This window comes from Eurosta solidaginis, chromosome 4 (genome assembly GCF_040869045.1).
Source record: "Eurosta solidaginis isolate ZX-2024a chromosome 4, ASM4086904v1, whole genome shotgun sequence".
Taxonomy (NCBI): domain Eukaryota; kingdom Metazoa; phylum Arthropoda; class Insecta; order Diptera; family Tephritidae; genus Eurosta; species Eurosta solidaginis.
Genome location: NC_090322.1, coordinates 267,229,559 through 267,254,276, shown reverse-complemented (window position 1 = coordinate 267,254,276; position 24,718 = coordinate 267,229,559). Strand labels below are relative to the sequence as shown.

Genomic DNA, 24,718 nt, shown 5'->3' with positions numbered 1-24,718 from the left:
AAATCAGTACGAATTTTAAAGGACTTCAAGAATTTTGTACTTTAGATTTTTTTTGGAAAACTGTTCGAAATTGTTTTACGTAGTTTCTGTTATATAATTCTCTATTTTTTTTTATTAATGACAATAAAAAAATGATATAAACTGATAAAAAATCTATCCATCATTATAGCTGCTATTTTTTGTACTCGCAAGTGTGTTCATCTTTATATACAGGGTATAGCCAATTTGGTTTCATTAGAACTATATTTTTTGTTTATTTTCGAATTAATTCATTTGCACAGGCACTTCAGTATTGCTAATTATAGTATTTTTGTACTGATCACAGGCACAAAATTGTGTGTTCTATATACAGCAAATCCGAACTATGTTTTTAAAAAACGAATCAAATTATTCAAATGCGATTTGCATACCATTGAAGTAAGACAAAGTTTGTAGGGGACCGTTCTGTGGAGATTTGTAAAACAAATAAAACGACTACATTGCTGATTACGGATCTTGGCTACAGTAAATACAAATTTTTACCTTATTGAGGCTCATTTACATACAAGTTTTTAATTCACTTTGATAAGTACTTCATATCTTGAGTGTACGTATATCCTACTCATAGTATTCATTGAACTCACCAATCAAAGTCAAAGTCTGATTTTAAAGTTCTAAGTTAATTAGTTTAAGCATTATAGCAATTGAATTGCGCTGCAATGGAATTATGAATAACTAGCCTTTACTCGCGGCCCCGTCCGCAAGGAGAAAATAAAATATACAGGCTATTCACGTTAGCCTCAAAAATCACTGGCGATTGGATAGTGTTTGTTTTGCATTACACAGCCACAAAAAAGTCTCCCGATCTGGTAAATGTCTTTGCATGGAATTTTGCTTGTTGAATCTCAATCCGGTATCACGATTGTCGTTAAGGATTCTGGTTCGGCGCTAGCCTCAAAAAGTGGATAAAAATCACTGGCGTTAGGTAAATTTTAATAGCATTACCACATCCGCATTCTTTTTTTGTGTGTGTTTGTACTTTTAATGCACCGATATAGTCCCTATATGATTCCTAAAACAATCCCGAATCAGTTTCGAAATAATTGCAAAATTATCCCAAAAAAATTTGGAGACTATCCCTAAATTATGCCAAAATAGTCCAGATTTAATCCTGAGACGAAAGGATCACGAAATAGGCAAAAATTGATCCCGAAAACAATTCTAAAATGATCCGATAGTAATCCCGAAACCATTTCGTAATGGTTCTTAAAAAAATTCTGAAAAAAATCCCATAATGATTTGAAGACATTGCCGAAATGATCCCGAAATTGTCCCGATATATTCTCAAATATAATCTGGAGATCGTCCCGAAATGGTCCCGAAAAAGTCCAAAATAAATCGCGAAATGGCCTACAGACAGTCGCGAAATGATCTTGAAATAATCCCCAAAACAATCCTAAAATTATCTGAAGATAGTCCCGAAATGATCCGGAAATAATCCCGAAAACAATAACGAAATGATCTAGAAGTAGTCCTAAAGTCATCCCGAAATAATTTTGAAATTATCTGGGGATAGACCCGAAATGATCTGAAAATTGTTTTGAAATGACCCCGAAATTGCCCCGTTATAATCTCGAAAATAATCCGGAAATAATTTGGAAATAATCCCCAAATGATCTGGAAATAGTCCCGAAATTATCAAGAAAACAATCCCAAAATGATCTGGAGATAGTCCCGAAATGATCCAGAAATAATCTCAATTTTCTAAAATTGTGTAGTCTCGATCCATTTGAACCATATATCAAATATCATTGGCCTCGGTCAAATAGATTCCGAGGTATAACGATTTATAAATAAGAGTTTAGAAAACTAAAAAACACGCTTTCATAGCTAACCGAACAAAAAATAGGGAATAATTTTTTAGTACAAAGACTTAATATTACAGTGGTGGAGGATCGCACAATCATAGATAAAATTATAATAAAATCTTAGTTGTTTACAGAAAAATTCTATTCAGAGATAAAAGAGTATTTAAACAATATCTTTGGTCCCGAAAAAGTGCCGAAATGGTAGCGAAAGGATCCCGAAAACCATCCAGAAATGTTACCGGAAGGGTCCCTCAAAGATCCCGAAATAATCCAGAAAAAGTCACGAAATGATCCCGACGGTATTCCGGACGGATCCCGAAAACCATCCAGAAATGATCTCGGAATGGTCCCCAAACGATCCTGAAATAGTCCAGACTGGTAGCTTTGTAAACCATCGACTTATTTGACCCATTGAGTTTGTAATATTGGTGAAGGTCAGTATGTGTAAAAATTATTAAAAAGTAATTGTTCAAAGCGGTCGTGGGACCTCCCCTTTCCATTTTCGAAAAAAATGTGCCAAATTTCATCAAAATCATATAAGATGTACGGAATGTGTATTTGTACCGTCATTTAAATTTTAAGTGTTGGCCCTAAAGTAAAATTTTAAATTGTAACAAGTAAAACCACGAGTTGTTTCAATATCCATTTTTCACATAAGAATTTGTCATTGATAAATTTCTGACCGAAGTTTCATACCAGCTTGGCTTGCGTTACTTAAATTTTCGTTCGAAATGGAAGATTTCTACATTTTTCAACTGTAGAGGTCAACACCAAAACGACATTTGTACGTGATTTTCACATAAAAAAGTTTCGTTTTGGTGTGGACCTCCACAACTATCTTATTGAAAATCCTTCATTAAACGCTGTGTCATATTCCAAACAAAAACAATAGCCGACTATAATAACAACGCCAATACATTCAAAATTGTCTGCGGCCTTCTTCCATCACAAATTTCCATATACTAAGCACAATATATTGAATTGTATGGCTTAATTGGCGATTGATAAGTTTTGTTAAAAACAAATACATTCATTTGAACCAAACAAAAAACCGCTCGCATTTAAATACTTATGGTTTTCGCTTTTGGGCTTCATTTTAAAAATCAAAGCATGAAAAGCAAACACAAAAGTTTGACTCACTCAACAATCTGAATATTGCCGATATCATTTTAATACAAAGGTCATGCTTAGTTACTTACATCATATGATTCGTACTCTTCTTGAAAATCGACTGGTTGAACTCATTCGCGCAAAATTTGCAGTAATAATGAGTTCACATGGGAAATTTTTGCAAATACTACAAGCTAATAACATAAAATTTCGGAAAATAAACATATGTAAATAGTTGCACAAAATAATCTATTTTTTTGATTGGTGGCTCGAAAGCCACGTACAATTTGTTGAATTCGAACGTAAGGCGATTATAACTCAATACGCTTAACCATATGAACCGACCAGAGTATGTAAACTAACAAAACCAAACGTTTACATTTTCTATGTTGCTTTCATGTCAATGCGTTTTGGTTTTTTGTTTTGTTGTTGACATAATTTTCAGATTCTGGATTATATTGTTTTTATTTCGTTATTTTTTCAGAAATGTTTTGTTAGTTTTTCATATGCTTCTTCTTACCATATTTTTGATCCAGGTCTGAGATCAGTTTTTTTTATAACCAGCACGTACATATATTTATTTTTTACTTCAAAATCAGAAACTATATCATTACGATTATTAATTATTGGAAAGTTGGTTTGCACTCTTTCTTAGATTGTTCCTCGACTAGTTTGAGACTAATTTGTACACCATTTTGGTATTGTTTTGGTATTATCTCGAATATTTCCTATGCTGACAGAGTGGAAGCGCAAAGCATTGCTTTAATATGAATATATAAAACTATGAGAACTATTTCTTATGGACAATTTAAAAGATAGGGTGCCAGAAACGTTTTTGTAAAATACATGGAAATAAAAATTTCTGCGGCTGTGATCTTTCATTCGAAGTTATTATGTATTATTGCCCACATATTTTCATCACATTTGTAAATATTATTAAGCATTATTAATTTAATTTTTTGTGCTTTAGTATAATTAACTGGCTTTTCACTCATTCATACCACATTTGACACTAATTGTAAATAATATAGAGCATTCTATTTTAAACACGATAATTAATTTTTTGTTTATCTTATGTGCAGCGAACCATATAAAAAATTAATATGTCAATTTAGTTTTTGTTATAATCAAAATTGCTTTTGTGGCTTATAATTCTGTAGTAGTTGCTGTAGCCGAAGATTCTTTGGTCACTTTCCACGGATATGGGCTATCCTTTGTCGGACATGAAGTCGCTACGCTTCAGTGCTAAGGCCTTCCGGTTTTAGCAAGACGGCCAGGTGAACAATCATTTCACTTCTCGAATCTTCGGGTATGTGGATTTTAGTCGCCTCTTACAACAGGCATGTCTTACCACGGATATATTTATAGTCCCTAACTCTGCTAACTCCGCATTAACAGATAAAATCCCACTTGAAGAACGCCAAGTTATTTTTTTAATATAGAGCCATGCTGGCATGGGGTGTTAATCTCGGTTCCCCCACAAATTCAGAAAACAAAAATTCAGAAACACATTTTTTCAGAAAACATTAGTCAGAACCCTTTTTTCAGAAAGCCAAAATTCAGAAGTCAAAACTCAGAAACAAAAATTCAGAAATCAAATATCAGAAGTCAAAATTCAGAAGTAAAATTTCAGAAGTCAAAATTCAGAAAGTAATCAGACAGCAAAAAATGTTTATGTTTTTTGCTGTCTGATTACTTTCTGAATTTTCACCTCTAAAATTTTACTTCTGAATTTTTTTCAGCCTGGGACACAGCAACGTCGAAAGAAGGCGTTATATTCAACCGAATTATGGAATATGTATAATATCGCCAAATTGGGTGAAATCCGTACAGATATAATTGCAAATTTAATTGCATAAATAAAATAAAAAGAGAACAGACAATAATAGAAACAAAACTGCAGCAATTTTCAGCTGGAGGCGAACTATATCGGAAAGAAAAAAATATAAAGACTTCCGTTTTTTTAATACTGTAAATTCAAAAGATCAGAAAGTTCGAATCGAGCTCAAGGCCTAACAATAATTATTTTAACATTATTATTGTTATGATACATTTTTTCTTATTGGAAACAACAAAAAATGTTAATACATCCCAACGCACGGGGAAAAACTGTCAATAAATATGACACTCACTATGGCATCATTGACATGAAACAAGTCCAATTTTTAAATCCATTCTGCAACAGATGTCGCAGTGCTGTGAATATCAATTGGCAAGGAACAGGGTAGAAGTAGAAATAATGAAGACAAACAAACAACCGCTGTGATAGCTGAATGGTTATACCAGCGGCGCCAAACGTTGCCGATGAAGGAACTTAGCTGTTCCCGAAATGGATCTATACAACGAGCTTTGGCAGCTGTCTAAATTTGTTTCTTTCATCTATTCTAATTTAAAATTTTTTCAATTAAGAAAAAATGTATCATAACAATAATAATGATAAAATAATTAATATCAGGCCTTGAGCTCGATTCGAACCCGCGATCTTACAAATCAGTAGGCCGATATATTAACAAAAATCGTAAGTTCATTTGAAAAAGATAAACACGAAACAAATTAATTAAATACATGCTTGCTATTGCACACAAATCAAAATTTTAGATTGTACTACTTTTTCTTTATACATAATTCCTTCCAAATAAATAAACGTTTTTGAATTTTGAGAAAAATTTAATGTTTTTTCTGTCGTCTGATTACTTTCTGAATTTTGACTTCTGAATTTTGCTTTCTGAAATTTGACTTCTGAATTTTCACTTATGAAATTTGACTTCTGAAATTAGACTCTAAAATTTGACTTCTCATTTTTGACCTCTGAATTTTGTCTTTCTGAAAAAAGGGTTCTGACTAATGTTTTCTGAAAAACTGTGTTTCTGAATTTTTGCTTTCTGAATTTATGGGTGGCACCGTTAATCTCATATATTTTTGACAAACTTTCAAATTAACTCTGCGTTAAAAGATTAAATCGCCGCTCAAAGGCCTTCAAACGACTTAAGCAAAAATTTTAATTCAGGGGTCGAATGAAAACATACGTGAGCGTACAACTTGTCCCATAAAAAAATGATCTTCTTAAATAAGAAATATTTAAAGAAGCTCTTGTTGTTGTTGTTTGTTGTTTTAACGATACAGACACTCCCGAAGGTTTTGGGGAGTGTGGTCGGTGTTGATGATTCTTTTACGGATATAGATCCGTCATATTCCGATAGCTAGTTCCATTAAGGTGCTGACCGTTACGGGAACGATTTAATATGACCACTTTGAACCATCTAGGTCAACCCACAGTGCAATTTTCAGTTCTCGAGGTAAATTTGGAAAAGGATTGATACTCAGTAAAAATGTTCTTTTCAACGCCATTTTTTCTTGTTTATGCTGCCTGATTAGTTTGGCCTTTCATTTGAGCGTAGGTTTTGGGGAAGGGGCCTTACCTGGATTCAGACAGGTGCACCTCTGAATACATACAAGACAAAATTCCGAAAATTTTCTTAAGTTCAGACAAGAAACAATCTTCACAGATGTTTTAAAATTGTGTTCTTTAAATCAATTTAGTTTAGATTTTTAGGAAATAGGTAGTTCGCTTTTTCTACTAGGATGAGGTCAAACTCGATATATGTAGGCACTAAGCCTATATGAAGGAATTGGAGTGAAAGAAAGTACGAGAGTTGGAGGTCAAAGTTAAAAAACAGGTTGAAATGATAATAATTTTTAAATGTTTTAAATAGTGCTTTTGATTTTCTAGAAGTCTCGACTAGGTTGGCTTTACTTGTTCAATTGCTGCTAGTTTTAGTTTTTATTTAAAGTTGATTAACTTGTTTTATTATTCAACTAACAAATCAATAATTTTAAATATGTATATATTAAGAAGATTTTAACTTAAGTCACCCCACCTTTCTCTTCCCTATTTATGGTTTGCTGGTAGCTGCTTTCTTCTTGTCTCACTACATCTTTAAAAACGTTATCTTTATATATATATTCGACTTTTTTTCTTTTTTACTCATTTCTTTCTGAACAGGACGAGAAAAGTCTGGACATTATTGGACAATACAAACCAGAGATATTCTGCTAATTACGCATAGAAAGAAACAAAGCGCTCAGTTTTTTTTAGATTTTGAGTTTCAACATTGCAAAAAATAGTGCACATTTTAATGAACAAATAATATCTACATTTAAAGAAACAAAAAACAAATCACTAAAGAGAAAAGAACTTAAGGGCACTAAATAGCAAATAAAACAAACTACGTGAACAAAGCGAACAAATTTTTAAAAACGCATATTTTACAAAAGATATTTACAACAATTAGAGAGCAAAAGAACAAAGCATACCAAATTTGCAAAACGAAAGTATCTCAAAGAAAGCTGTCGGATAGGAAGCTCAAGCTAATTTATGATTTAGAAAGAAAAAAAAATCAAGCAATTAAGCGACGCAAATGAAATTATCTCACATACCGACCCACAACACAATAAACATTATACAAATCAAAACGAACAAATAATTGTATGCAAGTTTTAGTTGTAAATATACATCACGTAAACGAAGAAGAAGAAAAATACAAGTTGTTAAGCTGAAAAAATAAATAAAATAAATAGAATTAAAGTAGCATTTAAACATAAATTTAATTAAATAATTTTTGTTTACTTTGTGCTTTTTGCAAATATGTTTTAAAATCGTTAAGCAATTATTGTTTTATTGTTCTTATATTCGTAAGCTGCTGCTAAATGCTTGCTGATTGCGACTCTGTAAAGAAGAGATTTAATTAAATTCAATTAAGAAAAATATGAATTGCGAGAAAATCTGTCGTGCTACATGGTACTTAAATTTTATATAGAATGCAACAACAAAGTAAGATCTATTGTTGTGAGACCTAACTCTGGACACATACATACCTACATAATCAACCACATCACAAAAAACTATTGATGCATCTGTTAAGCAAATGAGCGCAAGCGCAACAATTCAATTATCAAATGCAACTCACTTATATATGAATTCGGAATAAATCGGATTAAAAAAAAAAAACACCTACCGACGTATAAAAGACGCAAGCGCATTTGCGCTCACAAACTGCGTTACAGGTAAGCCAATTTTGAGTGGAGATAAACTGCATCTAACATACTTTCAATTGTATTTTAAGGCTCTTAAACTATTCTATCGGCTACTCAATTGCTAACATAAAACTAATACTCAATTAACCTTATTATAGTTAACTTACATTCGTATTTATGTACGTATAAAAGAATTGTTGGTGTCTCTAATACTTAGCAGTCAATAAGCATTCATTACACATTATAAATTTTACTGTAATTTTTTGTTGTATCTACAAGCCTACATTCAATCTGCTATTGCATCGTCTATCAATTTTCTCATTGCTATTGCTATTTCTGCTTCAATTAATGTACTTTTCATCATCTTGATAGTTAATTTGGCTTCGTGGAATATGAATGCACACTTTTCGTCTACTTTTTTGTACTTGCTTCAAATCAACAGCAATTTATTTCTGCCACTAATACCTATTATAAACAATTTTTCAGTAATTATGTTCAGGAAACATTAGGCTCGATTTGAATTTAATCTCAAGTTGGTAATTAACATTCCTCTCAAATCTCAGCAACATTTCTCACTTGACACAGCGTTCTCAACAAAAAGTTAATTTTTTTGTATGGCAAAAAGGAATCTTTCCCAAATTGAGAAGAGAAAGGTTTAACTCCAGAAGTATAATTTTCTCAAAACTTCTTTTTGGCTGAAAAATAATTGGGGAATATCAACTTGAGAGCTACAGATTTCTTAGAAATTGGAGAAATATTTTTTCGATATCTTGGGTAATGAGAGTTACATTCCTACAGCCTTACCCATATCACTTTACACCTAGGCTGAAAGCTATGCCAAACTAGTCAGAAAACTGTTTCCATAAAAGCTGAAGGCTAAACCAAACTACACAGAAAACTATCCTCCATAAAAGTTAAATTTCGAAACCTAGATACTCCAGTATTCTTTTTTTCGGACCAGTTTAGAGAAGGACCGAGAATTGTAGTTTAAGAAATCAGTAATCTCAACATTTTGAAGTTGTGTTCATAAGTTTCAGAAACCTTGTTGGATCTAAAGCTGAACCTTTTCCTTCAGGATCTAGCTATATTTTGAAAAAAATTAAAAGCTGTACCTAACCCCTTCCTGTGATACTCATATCTTGTACATCTTGATTTTGGGCGATATCTCAGAATGCTCACAGTTACAATAGTTTTGCTTATAACACAGGTATATGTTGCCACAGTGTATGTGAGACACCGGTTTGATAGTTTCAGTTAGCCTGAGTTAGCACTATCAATCCGCAAAAATTTCCCAGCGTGATAGCGTTAGCGCGTATTAACGTAAGCTTAACAGTTTAGAAGCGCGCAAACGTATTATCTATAAAGCCAACTTTTGAAAAATCCTTGGAGCGGTAAAGCGTACTAGCGTAACAGCGCGAGTCGGCTCATTAGCCTCAATTCACACTAGAATTAAAGGGCTCTAACGTGTAACATGCTGCATTTTTATTTTATTTGGCGTGAATTGGCAGTATCGTCCTATCGTAAACGCGTAAAATAACATAAATATATTGTTATTTGTAATCAAAGTGGCGACCGCCGTGATGTGGAGGTAGCGTGTCGCTTGTATTCAAGTCCAGAGAATACAAAATCTTAATACTTTAGAAACAGTTTTTCTAAGCGAGGTCGGTCCCCCCATCAGAAATGGTTTGGCAAACTATTGTCCACTGAGAGGATCGCAACACTCGATGTACTTTCTATATCAGTGGTGCACACTAAATATGAAATTTTCAATACAAGTTTAACTTCTTTTATTTCTTTCTGCTCTACGTCGGTCGGAAAATTGTGATAACCGGTTTGGATCCTCTTTCAGACGAAGGCCGCAACTGTTAAGGTATTTAATATTCATCCAGGTTATCAAGAGGCTATCAGAGCGCTGAGCGCTGAGGTCGAGTACTCTTAGGGATAGCTCGATCGCAATTGCATCGAAGTTCCTATTGGTAAAAGTTGACTGCGTACCAGGCCATAATGACATCACTGGAATTGGGTTTACTAAAGTTCATCTGTCGATGGGAGTCCATGCTTCTTAATATTCTGGACGGACCAACCTTTATTAGCGGAATAGAGAATGATAAGGTGAAATTATGCAGTCGCTGTATGCTCGGCCGCCGTGGTGTGATGGTAGCGTGCTCCGCCTACCACGCCGAAGACCCTGGGTTCACGTCCCGGGCAAAGGAACATCAAAATTTTAGAAACAAGTTTTTTCAATTAGAAGATAATTTTTCGAAGCGGTGTCGCCCCTCGACAGTGTTTGGCAAGCACTCCGAGTGCATTTCTGCCATGAAAAGATCTCAGTGAAAACTCATCTGCCTTGCAGATGCCGTTCGGAGTCGGCATAAAACAAGTAGGTCCCGGCCCGCAAATTTGTAGGAAAAATTAAAAGGAGCACGACGCAAATTGAAAGAGAAGCTCGGCCTTAAATCTCTTCGGAGGTTATCGCGCCTTTAATTTTTTTTTATTTATTTATTAAATATTGATGTCTGTTTTATTCTTAGTATTCCCCTATCTAATTAGTGTCGACTTGCAATACTTTTTAACTCCAAATTAATTCTAATATCAAAGATTATAGTATCTTATCTAACCCGTAAACTTCCATTCGAAATTCTGTTGCATACTTTTACGCGCAATATAACTAAATTTTTTCCTTTTTTACAGATGGCCCATGTTGTCGGCGTACCTAAGCGGGATCCGTGCCAAAAATGCCAGCTGCCCGTCTTTCTGGCCGAACGCCTATTGATAGGTAAGAAAGTTTATCATCGCACTTGCTTAAAATGTGCGCGTTGTGGTTTTCAACTCACACCAGGTAGCTTCTATGAGACCGAGATCGATGGCGAATACTGCTGTGAAACATGCCCCGACGAAGAGGTGAATAACGCCGATACAGGCGAATTAGCAGCAGGTGGTGTGGAATTACGACGTTCAAAAGAAGAGCAAGCGTCCACCAGCAGCCATCTTGCCCCGGCGCTGCCAAAGAATACGCGCAGCTCCATAGCCGAAAGGTTGGCATTTTTCGAACAAACCAAAAATGGTACTGATGCCAGCAGCATAAGAGATGCAGTCACGAGTAATAGAATTTTATTGCAAAAGAGTGTCTCTGATGAAGAGAAAAGCAAAAGTCTTCAACGCATGGAAGCGTCTACAACTTCGGGGTACAAAATTAACACCGCATTAAGTAATTTTCTCAATGATGCCATTGATGGTGAAGAGGGTGAAGAAAGTTTGTCGACGACAACAGCAGCAGACAGTAAATCGGGCACAGACAGACAAATGGAGACATCAGATACAGAAAATGATAGCGCAACGGATGCAAGTCTGGAGGATGTGCCACCTGAGTTACCCAAAACACAGCCACCAATTGAAGTGGAAGCGGAGGAGGTGGAAGCGCCGCTAGGAAATAGCATTGATAAGGAGAAAGTAACTAAGAGTTTTAAAGCTACTGCGAAAATGCAATTGATGCCTGCTGAGTCTGCCGCAATGAAAGAAGCAGCAGCAGGTAGTTCAGTGACCTCAATTGAAAAAAGGAAAGCGGAGCTGCAGTTAAACTTAGGTACGACAGCTATCACAGCGACAATCGCAGAAAAGCACTTTAAACAACAAGCCGATAATTCAAATAACAATGATCAACAGCAGAACATCTGTAAAATTGTACCAACAACAAACTCAACAGAGCAAAAAACGCAAACCAGCCTAGCAACGACGGCAGCAATCACTTTAGATTTAAGTGAACCTAATTCTAACGAAGATTTTACCAAAGATCAAATTGCAACTACGAACGTAATTGATGCAACAACAGCACATGCGCACACACAGGCCAAACCGAAGACCACCGAGGTCGAGAAACTCGAAAAGCTGCGTGCCGATTTCCAAGAGTTGGATACTGAGAGTGGTACCGAAAATATGAATACTTCGTCCATAGAGAGGCCTGTTGAAATGCGCAAAAAGTCACTGGAGTCGTTGGAGGATGTGACCACCACAGAACGACTCAGTGTGGTGCGTGCGCGTCTGCAACAATTCGAAGTAATTGCTAATCAACATAATAATAATGCTAACGGAGAAGAGAAGAGCATCGAAAAAGATGGAGGACATAATGATAATCATACAACTAATAATATTGTTATTAATAAGTTAAGTGAAGGAGGTGTTGATGAAGTTGTTAGTACTAACATTAACATTAATGAAACAAAATTATTGAATACTGATCATGAAGTGAACGTAAAAATAGGCAATGAAGAAACTTTAACGCCACCAAGCACACCAACTCATAAACAAATTGAATCCAATGGAAGCGAAAGTGTAACTAAAAAAGTAAATCTGGAAGATGAAGCAAAACTACGGGCAATGGAATTTGAGAAGGCTGATCCAATTGAAACTTGTATGAACGAAGTGCCTTTAGATGTGGAAACAGGAAAAGACAATAATATAAAATTAGAAACTACGGCGGTAACAGTAAAACCAATACTGGAAGCGCCGAAAATTGAATTAAGTCAAGTGGAAATGGTAGAAGACAGAGAGGTTGGGGCAACTGAAAAGAACGTTGAGCTTAACATAAATTCAAAACAAACCGATAGTACGCAAGTTGTTAAAATCACAATTACGCCGAGTAAAATCAATCCTGATGAATATCCTGAAGACTTAAATCCATTCAAATCAGATGATGAAGAGGAGCAGGCGTCAGACATGAATAAGGAAAATCAAGAAACTACACAAGTCGAAATGAGAATCCCACAACCGCGTGCGAGTAGTACATCGGTCGCCGCAAAATCTATACAAAGTCTCAATCCATTCGACAGTTCAGATGATGAAGTCGAGCTAGAGAAGTCATCACGCGCCTCAACAGCAGCATCTACACCATCTAGTGGCAAAATACCACCACCACGTCCACCACCACCGCGCATATCGCGTAATCCATTTGGTGAGGAAATGGAAGAAAAAGCGTTGAACTTTTCACGTGGCTCTAGTGTCTCATCGTCGTTGACAAAGAAGACGCCAGTGCCTACGCCACGTACAAATATGTAAGTATTAACAGTTTCTCATTAATACATATTTGTGATTTACTACAAATATGCATGAAAGTTTTCCATTTTCTTAAGTTATGAATATTACGCGAGCTGCCGACATTTTAAGTGATTGGATGAAGTATGGTATTTTACCATAAGTTATATGTATCTATGCATGTTTTTTTCTTTTGCCATCGCAGTATTAAGGCTTATCATGAAATATTTTCTACTGCCTTCTGGTGTTACTTAAGTATCATCTTCATTAGAAATTTCCGCAACGTCATTCTCAACTTATTTAAGTCATTGAAAAACTTGCCGCCCACTTTGTCGCAATATGTTGTTGTTGTTGCACACAAATGTACTTAAACGACAGCATCAAGTCAATAATTAAATGCAAAATTGTATGGCGCCGCGCATATGCAAATTAGTTTTTGTTGTTGTCAATATTCTACTTGTTAGCGAAATTATCGTCAAGCTTATACTAATTCTAAACAGTTCAGAAAAAATATGGTTTAGCTTAAGATGTACATGGTTCACGACTTCTCGTAAGGTGGCACAATTCAACTCTAACATATAAAGGTTGAGACAACCTAGAAAGGTCGACGTGAAATCACAGTAACGCTCACGTGCTTGATTAGCCCAAAAGGTTAGTAAGGTTGAGATGGTCATTCAGTTAAGACCTCACATATACCGAATGTGTCTGTAGCGTTGCCAGAATTTTTTTGACGACCAAACGGAAAAAATTAGAGGGGGTATTCTGGCTATCATTGCTTAGCATAACAGGAGCCGTGCAAACAACCCCGACGGCTGCATTGTATGCCATTCTGCACATTCCACCTGTAGACTTGTTGGCGAAGAACATGGCGTTGACAACCGCAAAGGGACTCACAAGTACAAGAGGGACTGTAGGACCATGATGGGTATTCTGGATGGGCGCTGCCTTTTGGCGTCATATGCTTTCAAATTAGGCCTTTTAGGTGATAACAGATGTAAAAGTGCGTGTTTTGTGCTCATGCCCTTCGCTCGCAAGGCTAAGATTCCAGCTATAGTAAGTAGTTTTCGTTCTGTTTTTCAGTTTGCTCGTTGAGAAAACTTCTGGTAAATCAATGGACTCAATCAGCTTATGTCCTCACGGACCGGCCAGTTCAATCTAATTTAACTTAAACAGAAAAATCCAATTCGTTGCCAGGCTTTATAAAATATTTCAGTCCTCTTGGGAAACACTATAAGATTTCTAAGGCACATCTTAATTGCTGCCTCGAAATCTGGTAACACTGCCGTTCCTTGTAACTGGAACGTTGACCTCGCGAGCATAATGATCACAAAATGTCTTCAACCGTTACTTCTTGCGGCCCGCACTTTCTACATCACAGAACGTCTTCAACCGTTACTTCTTCCGGCCCGCACTTCCTACATCTGCAGTTACTGCGAAGGCCTAATTTATTAATATGTGACGCGCCCAGTTAGTACGTCCATCATGAGCCTCAGGTATTCTCTATAAACAGCTAAGAGCAACTTTGCATTTTTTTTATTCACACCTTCTGTTTGATTGATCATTCGAACATGTAGCGTATATCCATCAAGTGTTCCCTTTGCTAATTAATTGACCTTTTAATCCTCTCTAACGCTTATTCGCACTCCACACTTTTAGATAACGTTTCCTTCTCTGCCGCTTAACAATACCCTGAAGGACCTGAAGCTTTTGTAGAAGGATATTTAATTTGAAATATGTATATGAGCTTTGCGCATACAAAAGGATTAATACAATCGATGAAAGCTCAAAGGCTTCCCTCGCTAGGTCACGGTATTAAAATGAAAAGAGGCGCTCCTGCTCGCAAAGTGCTTCTATCGCCACTCGTATTTGCAAGCAGAGGTAGGATGCGCCCTCGTTTATATTGGAAGGAAGGAAGGTAAAGGAACACTTGAACTTCCCTTCTCCCCCTACATGACGTGTTCTGCAACGGCCGAAATCGCCTAGATGGTTAAGCGCCGTTTAATGATGACACATATTTGTAAAGGTAATGTGTTTCAGAATTGGGTTGTAGACCCCACGAGCCAATGGAGGCTCGTAAAATTTCCAGCTAACAACTTTTTGAATACTTCTATCAAACTGTAGAAGCTTTCAGCGACCCCCCATGCATGGAGTTTTTATCTGACCTCGTGTGTTACGACAACTTGATGCACACAACTCAAACAGCTCCTACAATATATACATATACGCAAATTCAAAATAAGTATTACCATAAGTTTGGAAGATTCAAAAATTTCTTATTCACGTGTCATCCGTTTCGGTATTTGGAATTTCGGGATTAGATGCCCTACTATGCACATATGTATTAGAGTTTTACGCCGATCACTTTATCGGCGGCGGCGGCGTAGGCTCTATTATATACCGGCGGCGGCGGCGTGGATGGCGCGCCGGCGTACGCCGGTGTTCTTACTTCAAAGAGCTTGATTTTTCTATTCAAAAAACTAATATCTAGGAAAGGTTTTGTTTGTATGTATTTAAGGAAATAAACGTTTTGGCTCCTTGCGGAGGGATTGTCCCTCGTTCATTTACTCCAGAGAGGCTTCGTACCTAACCCCGGTCTTTGGAATTGGTACTACTGCGTCTGCTGAAAAGTAATAGAGATACATAAAATGGTCACACCTTTGTCTGTATATCTCGCGCTGTGTATTTGTCGCGCTATGCTGCCGAGCTACACCAGAGAAACATCTTGAAACGTTAGGGAGTGACTATTCGGTCAAGGATGCCGCCCTCGAAATCATAAGCAGTCTAAGTGGATATCATTGCGTAACTCATGAGTGAAAATCGTATAATCCTCGGCGCATCTACATAATTAAAATTTTACAAGGACCCTGGATAAAGTTTTTAAAATGTAGACCAAAGTTTGCAGACGTTTGTGTTCACAACATTGATTTCAATAGTCTTCGTGAAATCAAAACGATATTTTAGAATGAAAGTCGACCGATTTTAAGTTGAAAGGTGTTAACTGCTGTTTTCCGGCCTTATGATATAAGAGCTCATTATGGATGACCGTGTAGCTTCAGTTTTCAGACTAGTTCGACTGTCCACTACGTTAGGGTAGTAGCACACACGGTCATTATTTCGACTGTCTTGGGAAAGCTTTTGCTTCACCACTTTGAGTGTTCTTGCGAAGGACAAAGCTTCACCTGGTAAATATATGTGCCTACGTATTCACATTTTTAAAAGGAGCCGTAATGTGTAGGTGATATTTAAACTTCGTTGATATGCTATAATCAATGTGATTCACTCCAAGGGACTAGTTTTGGATAGGGCCGCCAACTTTATGTCAAACCCGGAGACTTGGGTGTTGAAAATGAAGTGTGAAAATTAAAATTAACAATTCAGACGCTATTGTATAGCTTCGCAAATAATCAACAGATTTTTGAATGTAAGCCCAAATGATTTTTCAAAACCTTCTCATAAGTACATATATCCTCAACTTAAGTATGAGGTAAGAATCATTTCAATGGAGTGTTTATGCCCCTAGAACCCACTAAAAGATTTTGCATCACTGATTTGGCTTATTCTTTCAGCCAATCGCAATATAAAATTTAAAAAAAATCGGTACCTTTTTTGCTTTTTTTTAACAACTTGAGGACAATTTGAAAACAATTTGAAACGCCTTGGGTAATTTTATTTGAATTCATTGTTCAATATTTTTTGGAAAAAAAATGCAAAGTAAGCATATAAATTTATTATATAACTTTTCTTTTAGTGTTTTGTTTTAATAACTTGGTGAAATGGGTGATGCAAAGTCCGTATTAAGCTGACATCGAAAACGTCTGATTTTTTTTTAAATAACTTTTGAACAGTTAGAAAGAGTTAAATTTCGCAATTAGTTTCTTATAACTGGCAGTGATGCGCATCCGTTGATACCACTTTCGACCATATCCGACCAATTTTCGACATGAACAATAATAGGCCTAAACAGTCTTTTTAAACGAATAGAAAATATAGTAACGCGCCGGACGTCGCCGCCGCCGCGCCGGCCTTTTTGACATTCGGCGGCGGGGTGCGAAAAACGACCCTAATCGGCGGCGGCGGCGGCGTATATCTCTAATATGTATGTATGTACTATTTTGTTTACAATTTCATTGACCGGTTTTGACCTTTTTAGTGCTTCCTATATTTGTAAGTACTTTTGCATTAATTACAAATTGTTCTTATAAGTATTGAGCTAAATACCTCTGTTCAAATTGCTTCATTCATACAATTAAAAATGCCAAACTTCACTCAAAGCACTTGAGTTTAACTCAACTCAACATAAACAAAATTTCCATTAAGCAACATGTGAATGAGACAAGAAATTTGATGCAAAGTGTGTGCACAAATATTACGTACATCAGTTATTCTAGTCAACACACGCGAGTCGGTCTAAACGATTTAAGCCAACGCAATATAAATAAACTAAACAAAAATTTAACACAAAGAATTGTGGTGCGTTTTCAAGTGATTCATAGGAACGTGTACTTTGGACGTGTGTTTTTTTGTTGAAACAAATTGCATATGTGCCTTGCGATAAGTGCATAATACTCAGTGGATGACTTCTTTCAGTGAAGTAACAAAGATAAATTAAAGACAATTTCAACCCTGCCAAAGTGTACCAGAAATATTACGCAAGACTTAAAAAAAAGCATTACCAACCCTTGCCCCAGCCATTTGACAATAAGCTCTGGACCATTCATATTGATTATTTGATAAATATGCAATAATATGCAACAATATGCTGAAGTTCTCTCTTATTGCCTTCTTCTACCGACCCCACAAAACCCACTAGGTGTATGACTATAAGTAGTCAGGTAATCTTAAGCTGATAATAGACCAAAAGCTCAACTGCTGAGAACATTTACGAGGTGCTTATCAGACACTAAGAAACGTTCAGTCGAATCTTCGAGAATTTTGAAGTAGACTCTCGTTCGGCTGGGTGAAAAAGAATTATTTGCATTTATTTTAGAGAACCCATTAACCAGATATATAGAATAGGAGATGAAAAGTGAAAAAGAAGACTTTCGCTGAGAACTAACACGTCTCTTGGTGATAATGTTGGAATACAGCGCGAGTTTCTTAAAAATTTACAAATGTTGGCGAATATGTTGGATATCAACTTGAGAGCTTGAAATTTCTCATACCTTAGAGAAATGTTTTTCGATGTTTGTTGGGCATGTGTCGCATTGAATAGATATTTTCAATATAACTCGCATAGGTCAAAGACTCATAACTCATTACTCAGCATCCTAAACCCTTTATCCAAAAGCCGACTATTGAACGTGATTAATGATCGCCGATCTTCCGACCAAACTCTTGTTTTACACAGGAACCATACGAAGGAAAAATCGCGCACCCACTTTGGATCAATAATTTTCAAGATTATGCTTGGCGGCCACCGTGGTGTGATGGTAGCGTGCTCCGCCTATCACACCGTATGCCCTGGGTTCAACTCCCGGACAAAGCAACATCAAAATTTTAGAAATAAGATTTTTCAATTAGAAGAAAATTTTTCTAAGCGGGGTCACCCCTCGGCAGTGTCTGGCAAGCGCTCCGATTGTATTTCTGCCATGAAAAGCTCTCAGTGAAAACTCATCTGCCTTGCAGATGCCGTTCGGAGTCGGCATAAAACATGTAGGTCCCGTCCGGCCAATTTGTAGGGAAAAATCAAGAGGAGCACGACGCAAATTGGAAGAGAAGCTCGGCCTTAGATCTCTTCGGAGGTTATCGCGCCTTACATTTATTTTTTTTTATGCTTCCAAAATAAGCGGTTCACAACACAACCACAGCTTCAAATACCAACGCATACATTTTTCGTATAAGATCCCTACAGCGAATCGCACTAGTTCCGATCTGGCGTAGAACTGTCTGTCGTATTCAAAGACGGTACTAGTTCTAATTCTGCCCTCTCGCTGTGCTTCAACTAACACTTTTAACATTGCATTGTCCTACAAAATAGCAATTTTCCTCCTTTGCAGATCTTTTGAACGCATTCCTAACTGGTTGATTCGTAGGTGGTTCAGAAATAGTCACAAGCTTTGGTTAACCAATTTCAAATACATATATCATAGACTTCAGCGCTGTTGGCATGAGTGTGGCTACCAACTGTCCCGCTCTGCACAGGACATGTAGTTAAAGGCCGAATATGCTTCTATTCACTATCAATTAAGTACAATTGCCGCCAGTTATCACCAAAAGCAAGCCACTCCTACTTTGTTCGCATACAGCTAAGCATTGACAACAACTGGCCTGGAGCAGTGAATGAATGTCGATCGACTGCTGTTCCGTTCGCTTTGAGTGTTCGTCATGGCAAAGCTAATGCAATCCAAAGCTTACTGGGCCAGTTTTCCTGGGTTACTCTGCCCAAATCGCTTTGTGTTCTGTTGGGAGCAACAAGTGATGTTGATCTATAGTCTAGCATGTAATTTAAGTGTTATATCGTCCCTGTTATTCGTTAATGACGTATATATAATTGATAAATTTTCGGTAAAGCGAAGAAAATTAATGAACAACTGGCATTTTGCATACAAAAAATATAAGTACGTGATAAATGAAGAAGCTTAAATCTAATTTATTTTAACAAACTGGCGATACATTCGCCTTATGAGCGTTTTCAGACAAAAAAAAACCGGTTTTTTCAAAAAGTGTAGTTACGTGGTTGACGCAGAAAATGGGTTGTAGAGTAACGTTATACTAGCCCGAAAAACACTGAATTTAGACAAAGGCTAGACGAAGATTAGATAACTATCCCTTTTCTTGAAATTATAATAATTCTCTAATCATTCTCGACTCGATTACTAGTGCGATTTTCCAAAAATTTTCCCGGGTCCAGACTACTTCAGTTATCTAACGTGTCTACCTTCATAAAAATACTGTAACGTAAGAGATTGTGTTTTCTGGGATTTAACTACATTACTTTGTTCTGAAAGTCCATGTAGCTCTTCGATTATAAGTAAAACTTGGTTTAACGCTTCACTACGTTTTCTATATGAAATGAGTCTTATTAGCATTGCTTATAATAATATCTAGCAATTCTCTAGTTTAATATCCCACATTGTTCGTTGATGCTCTTTAAGGCTTCGCCCCCGAAAATTCCGCCTTAGAATAACATGCCATTAGTATTTGCCCGAAATGCAATGAAATAATTTACAGGAAAAATACAGGTTTAAGCCCACCCAAATAGAAGTTCATTCAACATCTAAAATCATTGTTGTTGCTATAACCTTTTATGTATCGCTTAATGACTTTTCTAATTTTCTTTTCAAAACCGGCTTCACACAATTCAAAATTTATTGCCTATTGAAGGGTTCCGCATGATTATAAAATAATGATGCTATTTACGCCAACAACAAAAAATATTTTCCTTTTTTGTATTAAGTGACTTAATTGTCTCTTACAGAAACGAGGAGTTGGAAACATATGTATTTATGTATATATCATCAGTAGGACTCTTTTATATGAAAAAACTCTTTTGGATTGAAAATCTTTCGTTTCATACAAACACCATCTATCGTTCTGATAATTATAATAAGAGTTAGAATTTTACATACACATGTACACACAACTTAGAATTTCACTTATCCGTATGCAACACGTATCTATGAAGTACCCACCGGTTTGTTTTTTGTGGCATCTGTACAATTTTAATACTTTTTGTATGGTTTTTCCCTTTTTTGCGTAATGTTCAAGCATATTTTTATTGTCACTTCATGTATTGTTGTCAAGCATTTTTCTTTATCCATACGGGAATTCGAGTTAATTTTTGTTTATTTGGAGAGTTGCAGCTATTGTTGGCAGTGGCACAATGACCTTAAATAGCACATTTGTAAATGTGACGATAGAGATTTTTCCAAATTAAAAAAACCAAAAAACACCAAAACAAATAATACAAACATATTATAAAAAAAAAACTCATAAAAAACCGAACCATCCTAAGCTGCTACTAAATTTAGCTTGTTAAAATTTGTCGGTACGCTTTGTAACAAACAAAACACACAAAATAGGAAAAAATACTTGACCGATTACCTAAATATTTGTGTACGCGCTAATGTGCAATGTGTAAAATTTCCATGACTTTCAACATTTGTTTAAAATTTTTTGCTTTTAACCGAATTTTCGCTTCTAGAACATGTCAATATGGCGAGTGAATTGGGAGCTTTACAAGTGGGTCATCGCATTTAACGCATGCGTACAAATTGTATATGCCACATAAGCCTGTCAAGTGCTTCTTCTTTACTGCAATTTGTCGTGCTCATAGTCATTAATAGCTGGACAGACATAAAACCACATCTAAATACAAGCTCTAAATAACTAAGCTAACTAGTAAAGCGGCGCCACCGCGGTAAAAGCAGCTAAATGCTGTAAACAAAATATTGCAGTAAATGAAAAAGTAAAATTTAAATTTACTTTTTGACTACTTACAAGAGCTAGCAGCTTCAAATGATGGTCCTGACAAATTAAGTGAAAGGTTTGCTCAGAGCCGCTTATGTTTCATGGAGATGCCACTTGCGTTCTACATCCGCATCATTGATCCAAAAGGGTTTTCAAAACAATAGTTCCCATCTTGTTAACTAAAGGAAATATTGAACCTCATATGTTAGTTTTTACTGAGATGATGGTGCAATTTGCAGACGTCCGAAAATGGCAAAAAACTTACTTTTCAAATTTATATTTTAAAAATTTATAATCCAAAATTTCTTTTTATTCAAAAGCATTTTATATATGGAATTTACATGAAAGAAGAAATCAAAATTTTAACATTCAAATAATGTAAAATCTGTAAAATATATTTTTAAGTAATCTAAGTGAACCTCATAAGTCAAAAACAGAATAAGGCCTTCTTTCCTTACCTTAATAGTGCCTGAAATTAAACAAACTAATTGGTGTATGAAACTACTCAGCCGACCTTATTCAAATTTGAAAAAACAAGGAGTACCATCACCACATTTTTCCTTTCCTGATTATAGAACTGTTTTATAAATCTGTATAACTCGTGAGTCTGTTTGACCTAGACCAATGATATTTGCCATATGGTTCATATAGATAGGGTCTTTTGAGACACCGTCAGGTTTTATTTCGTGCTCAGATCGCGTAGGTTTGGGACCATGCAGCAACTATTTACCGAAACATTTCGTTGTCACTTCGTGACTGTTTTAAGATGATTACGGAGCTCTTTTAATCACTTCGTGATCATTTCGAGATAAGCTTGAGATTACCAAGATTGTTTTGGAGGTAATATCCGGACTATCTCTTAATCATTACGAAATTGTTTTCGGCATCACTAGGTGACCATCGAGATTGTTTTGAGAAATTTGGGGTCGCCAGAGCCTTGCCTACGAATGAAAAAAGAACCACAAATAGGTGAGGTTGACAATTCGATTGGAGAAGCGCTGGCAATCTCTTGAAAGGATTGCGCTACACAACCTTTTGAATTCCCTCATCATATGAAAATTGACATCATAACAGCCGTCTGCATTCTATCGCTTGCTACAGCTCTAGTAGGTCGGGGATATTGGCTTCTGCTTTGATGAAGATTTCAACCGGCTATTCTTATTTATTAAAACGCCGGATGTTGTCAAAACAGAGTGATCTATACATGACATTTGCGTAAGGTTTTTAATTGAAACATTTTCCGCTGCACTTCCAAAAACTATTGTAGAATCCAGACAACTAGATTGGAAAAGATATTTGTTCGCTTTTATAGCGGACTCAGTCCGAATACAACGGAATATGTTTATAACGTGTTAGAATGCCAAATCCACATTTTATTTTTTTCCTATCAAAAAGTCATATTTTGGAAACTTTAAACTCGGATCATATAAAAACTGAACGATTTTTAAAGCCAATGATATATTGAGAACACATTAGAGACCAAAACAAAAATACAAGCAATTGCCTCATCCTATGCAAACATTCGCAAATAACTGTTACCCAGCAAACATCAATTAAACAGTCAAGATCCTTCAAGTGCAACCAAATACCAACGCCTAAACATGGTTAGAAATATAGAAATCTACAAAACAAAAAAATAGTTGACAGTCGAATTTTAAACAGCCGAAATTAATCGGTAATTAATTAGAGTGCATCTTCGCCGTTAAAAGCGATTTAATAAACAAACATCTTCTGCCTTTGCGTGACAAGATGAGTTAACAGCTTTTACCGCGGCGGCGAAATGTGTTTTTGTGTTCAAATGCTTTTAGATAGTATGTATAGTAGATTTTTGTGTAACACCTTTTCGAAAATGGATTAAAGATTTTCACCTAACATGTTGACGTTTTCTTTTGGATGTCCATGGTTACCACACGTTTGCTTCCAATGCTTTATTTGAGCTCGTAGAAATTCACTATTTTATTTTTAAACCAAGTTAAGCTAAGCGGCGTCCTCCATTTCAGTAGCCATACATCACTAAAAGTGCGTGGTTTTTATAAAAGATCTCTTGGTTTCCACAGAGTTTTTATTTATTAAATGAAATTTTAATAATTGTTTCGTTTATGAATGTTATTATAACTTTGAAACGCTTACTTGCGCTGTTTAGCTTTGAGAAAGAATAGCGGGCGTGCATGTTGTAGAACTTCATACATATGGATTTACCTATGCACGATAGTTAAAATGTTTACAAAATGAATACGCCTACGACCTAATATATTTTTAAATTTTTTGTGCTTGTCAGCTTTGTTCATTGTGGGCGATTGATTGCACATGTTCTTGACACGGCTGAGATATAATTTTGTGTGCTGCAAAGGTTGCAAAATCTTTACTAATAAAGTGAGCTTTCGTTTGTGATTTCCTGCATAAATATTTGGTAATAAAAGATGTTGTTGTTGTTGTTGCTGTAGCGATAAGGTTGCTCCCCGAAGGCTTTGGGGAGTGTTATCGATGTGATGGTCCTTTGCCGGATACAGATCCGGTACGCTCCGGTAACACAGCACCATTAAGGTGCTAGCCCGACCATATCGGGAACGATTTATATAGCCACATTAAACCTTCAGGCCATCCCTCCCTTCCCACCCCCAAGTTCCATAAGGAGCTTGGGATCGCCAAAGTCTCGTCTGTTAGTGAAACAGGATTCGCCGCGGATAGGTGAGGTTGACAATTGGGTTTGGAGAAGCTGTATATTGCGCTGGCAACCTGAAGGGTTGCGTTACGCAGCCCCCTTGAATCTGGTATTTTAGTGGCCTCTTACGACAGGCATACCTACCGCGGGTATATTCTCACCCCTTAACCCGCCGAGGGAGGTAATAATAGATAATTATTGATTATAAGCGAAATTATATTATGGATTTTCGCAGCTAATATAGGAAACATAGTAAAGATTTACAAGTAGAATATGTTCGTTTCCTTCTCTTTCTAACACACTGCCGTTTGACACTGACCGAAGTGTCAAAATTACCGGGGTTGCTGTCATCGACATCGACGCAGGGAAACAAAAAAAGGAACGGAATATCAGATATGGGTTGCTGTGATGGTAACTTTTTTTGAACAAATTAAGTATGAAAATGTAAAGTGCATCTTTATGGGTCCTACAGAAAATTATACAAAAGTCTGCGAATGGTTTATCTGAAGAAGCGTACTTATGTCAACATTAAACACACGGGTGCTAAATTTTTTGTACCCGTTCAACAGCTCTCCGCGAAAAACAGTTTAAAACCGTGATCAGCTGCCAGAACATTTCCAAAAATGTG

At 36.2% G+C, this 24,718-nt stretch overlaps 1 protein-coding gene across 4 annotated transcripts in view; it reads left to right on the top strand.

The window, feature by feature from the left end:
- Window positions 1-24,718, top strand: part of MICAL-like (protein) — a 219,673-nt gene that overhangs the window by 186,734 nt on the left and 8,221 nt on the right. For 3 of the 4 annotated variants that reach the window (XM_067785977.1, XM_067785976.1, XM_067785979.1), the window contains one exon: window positions 10,683-13,039. In XM_067785977.1, coding sequence (XP_067642078.1) covers window positions 10,683-13,039 — 2,357 coding nt within the window. Of the gene's footprint in view, window positions 1-6,960; window positions 8,022-10,682; window positions 13,040-24,718 lie in introns of all 4 variants that reach the window. The other variant, XM_067785978.1, reaches the window with a different exon arrangement.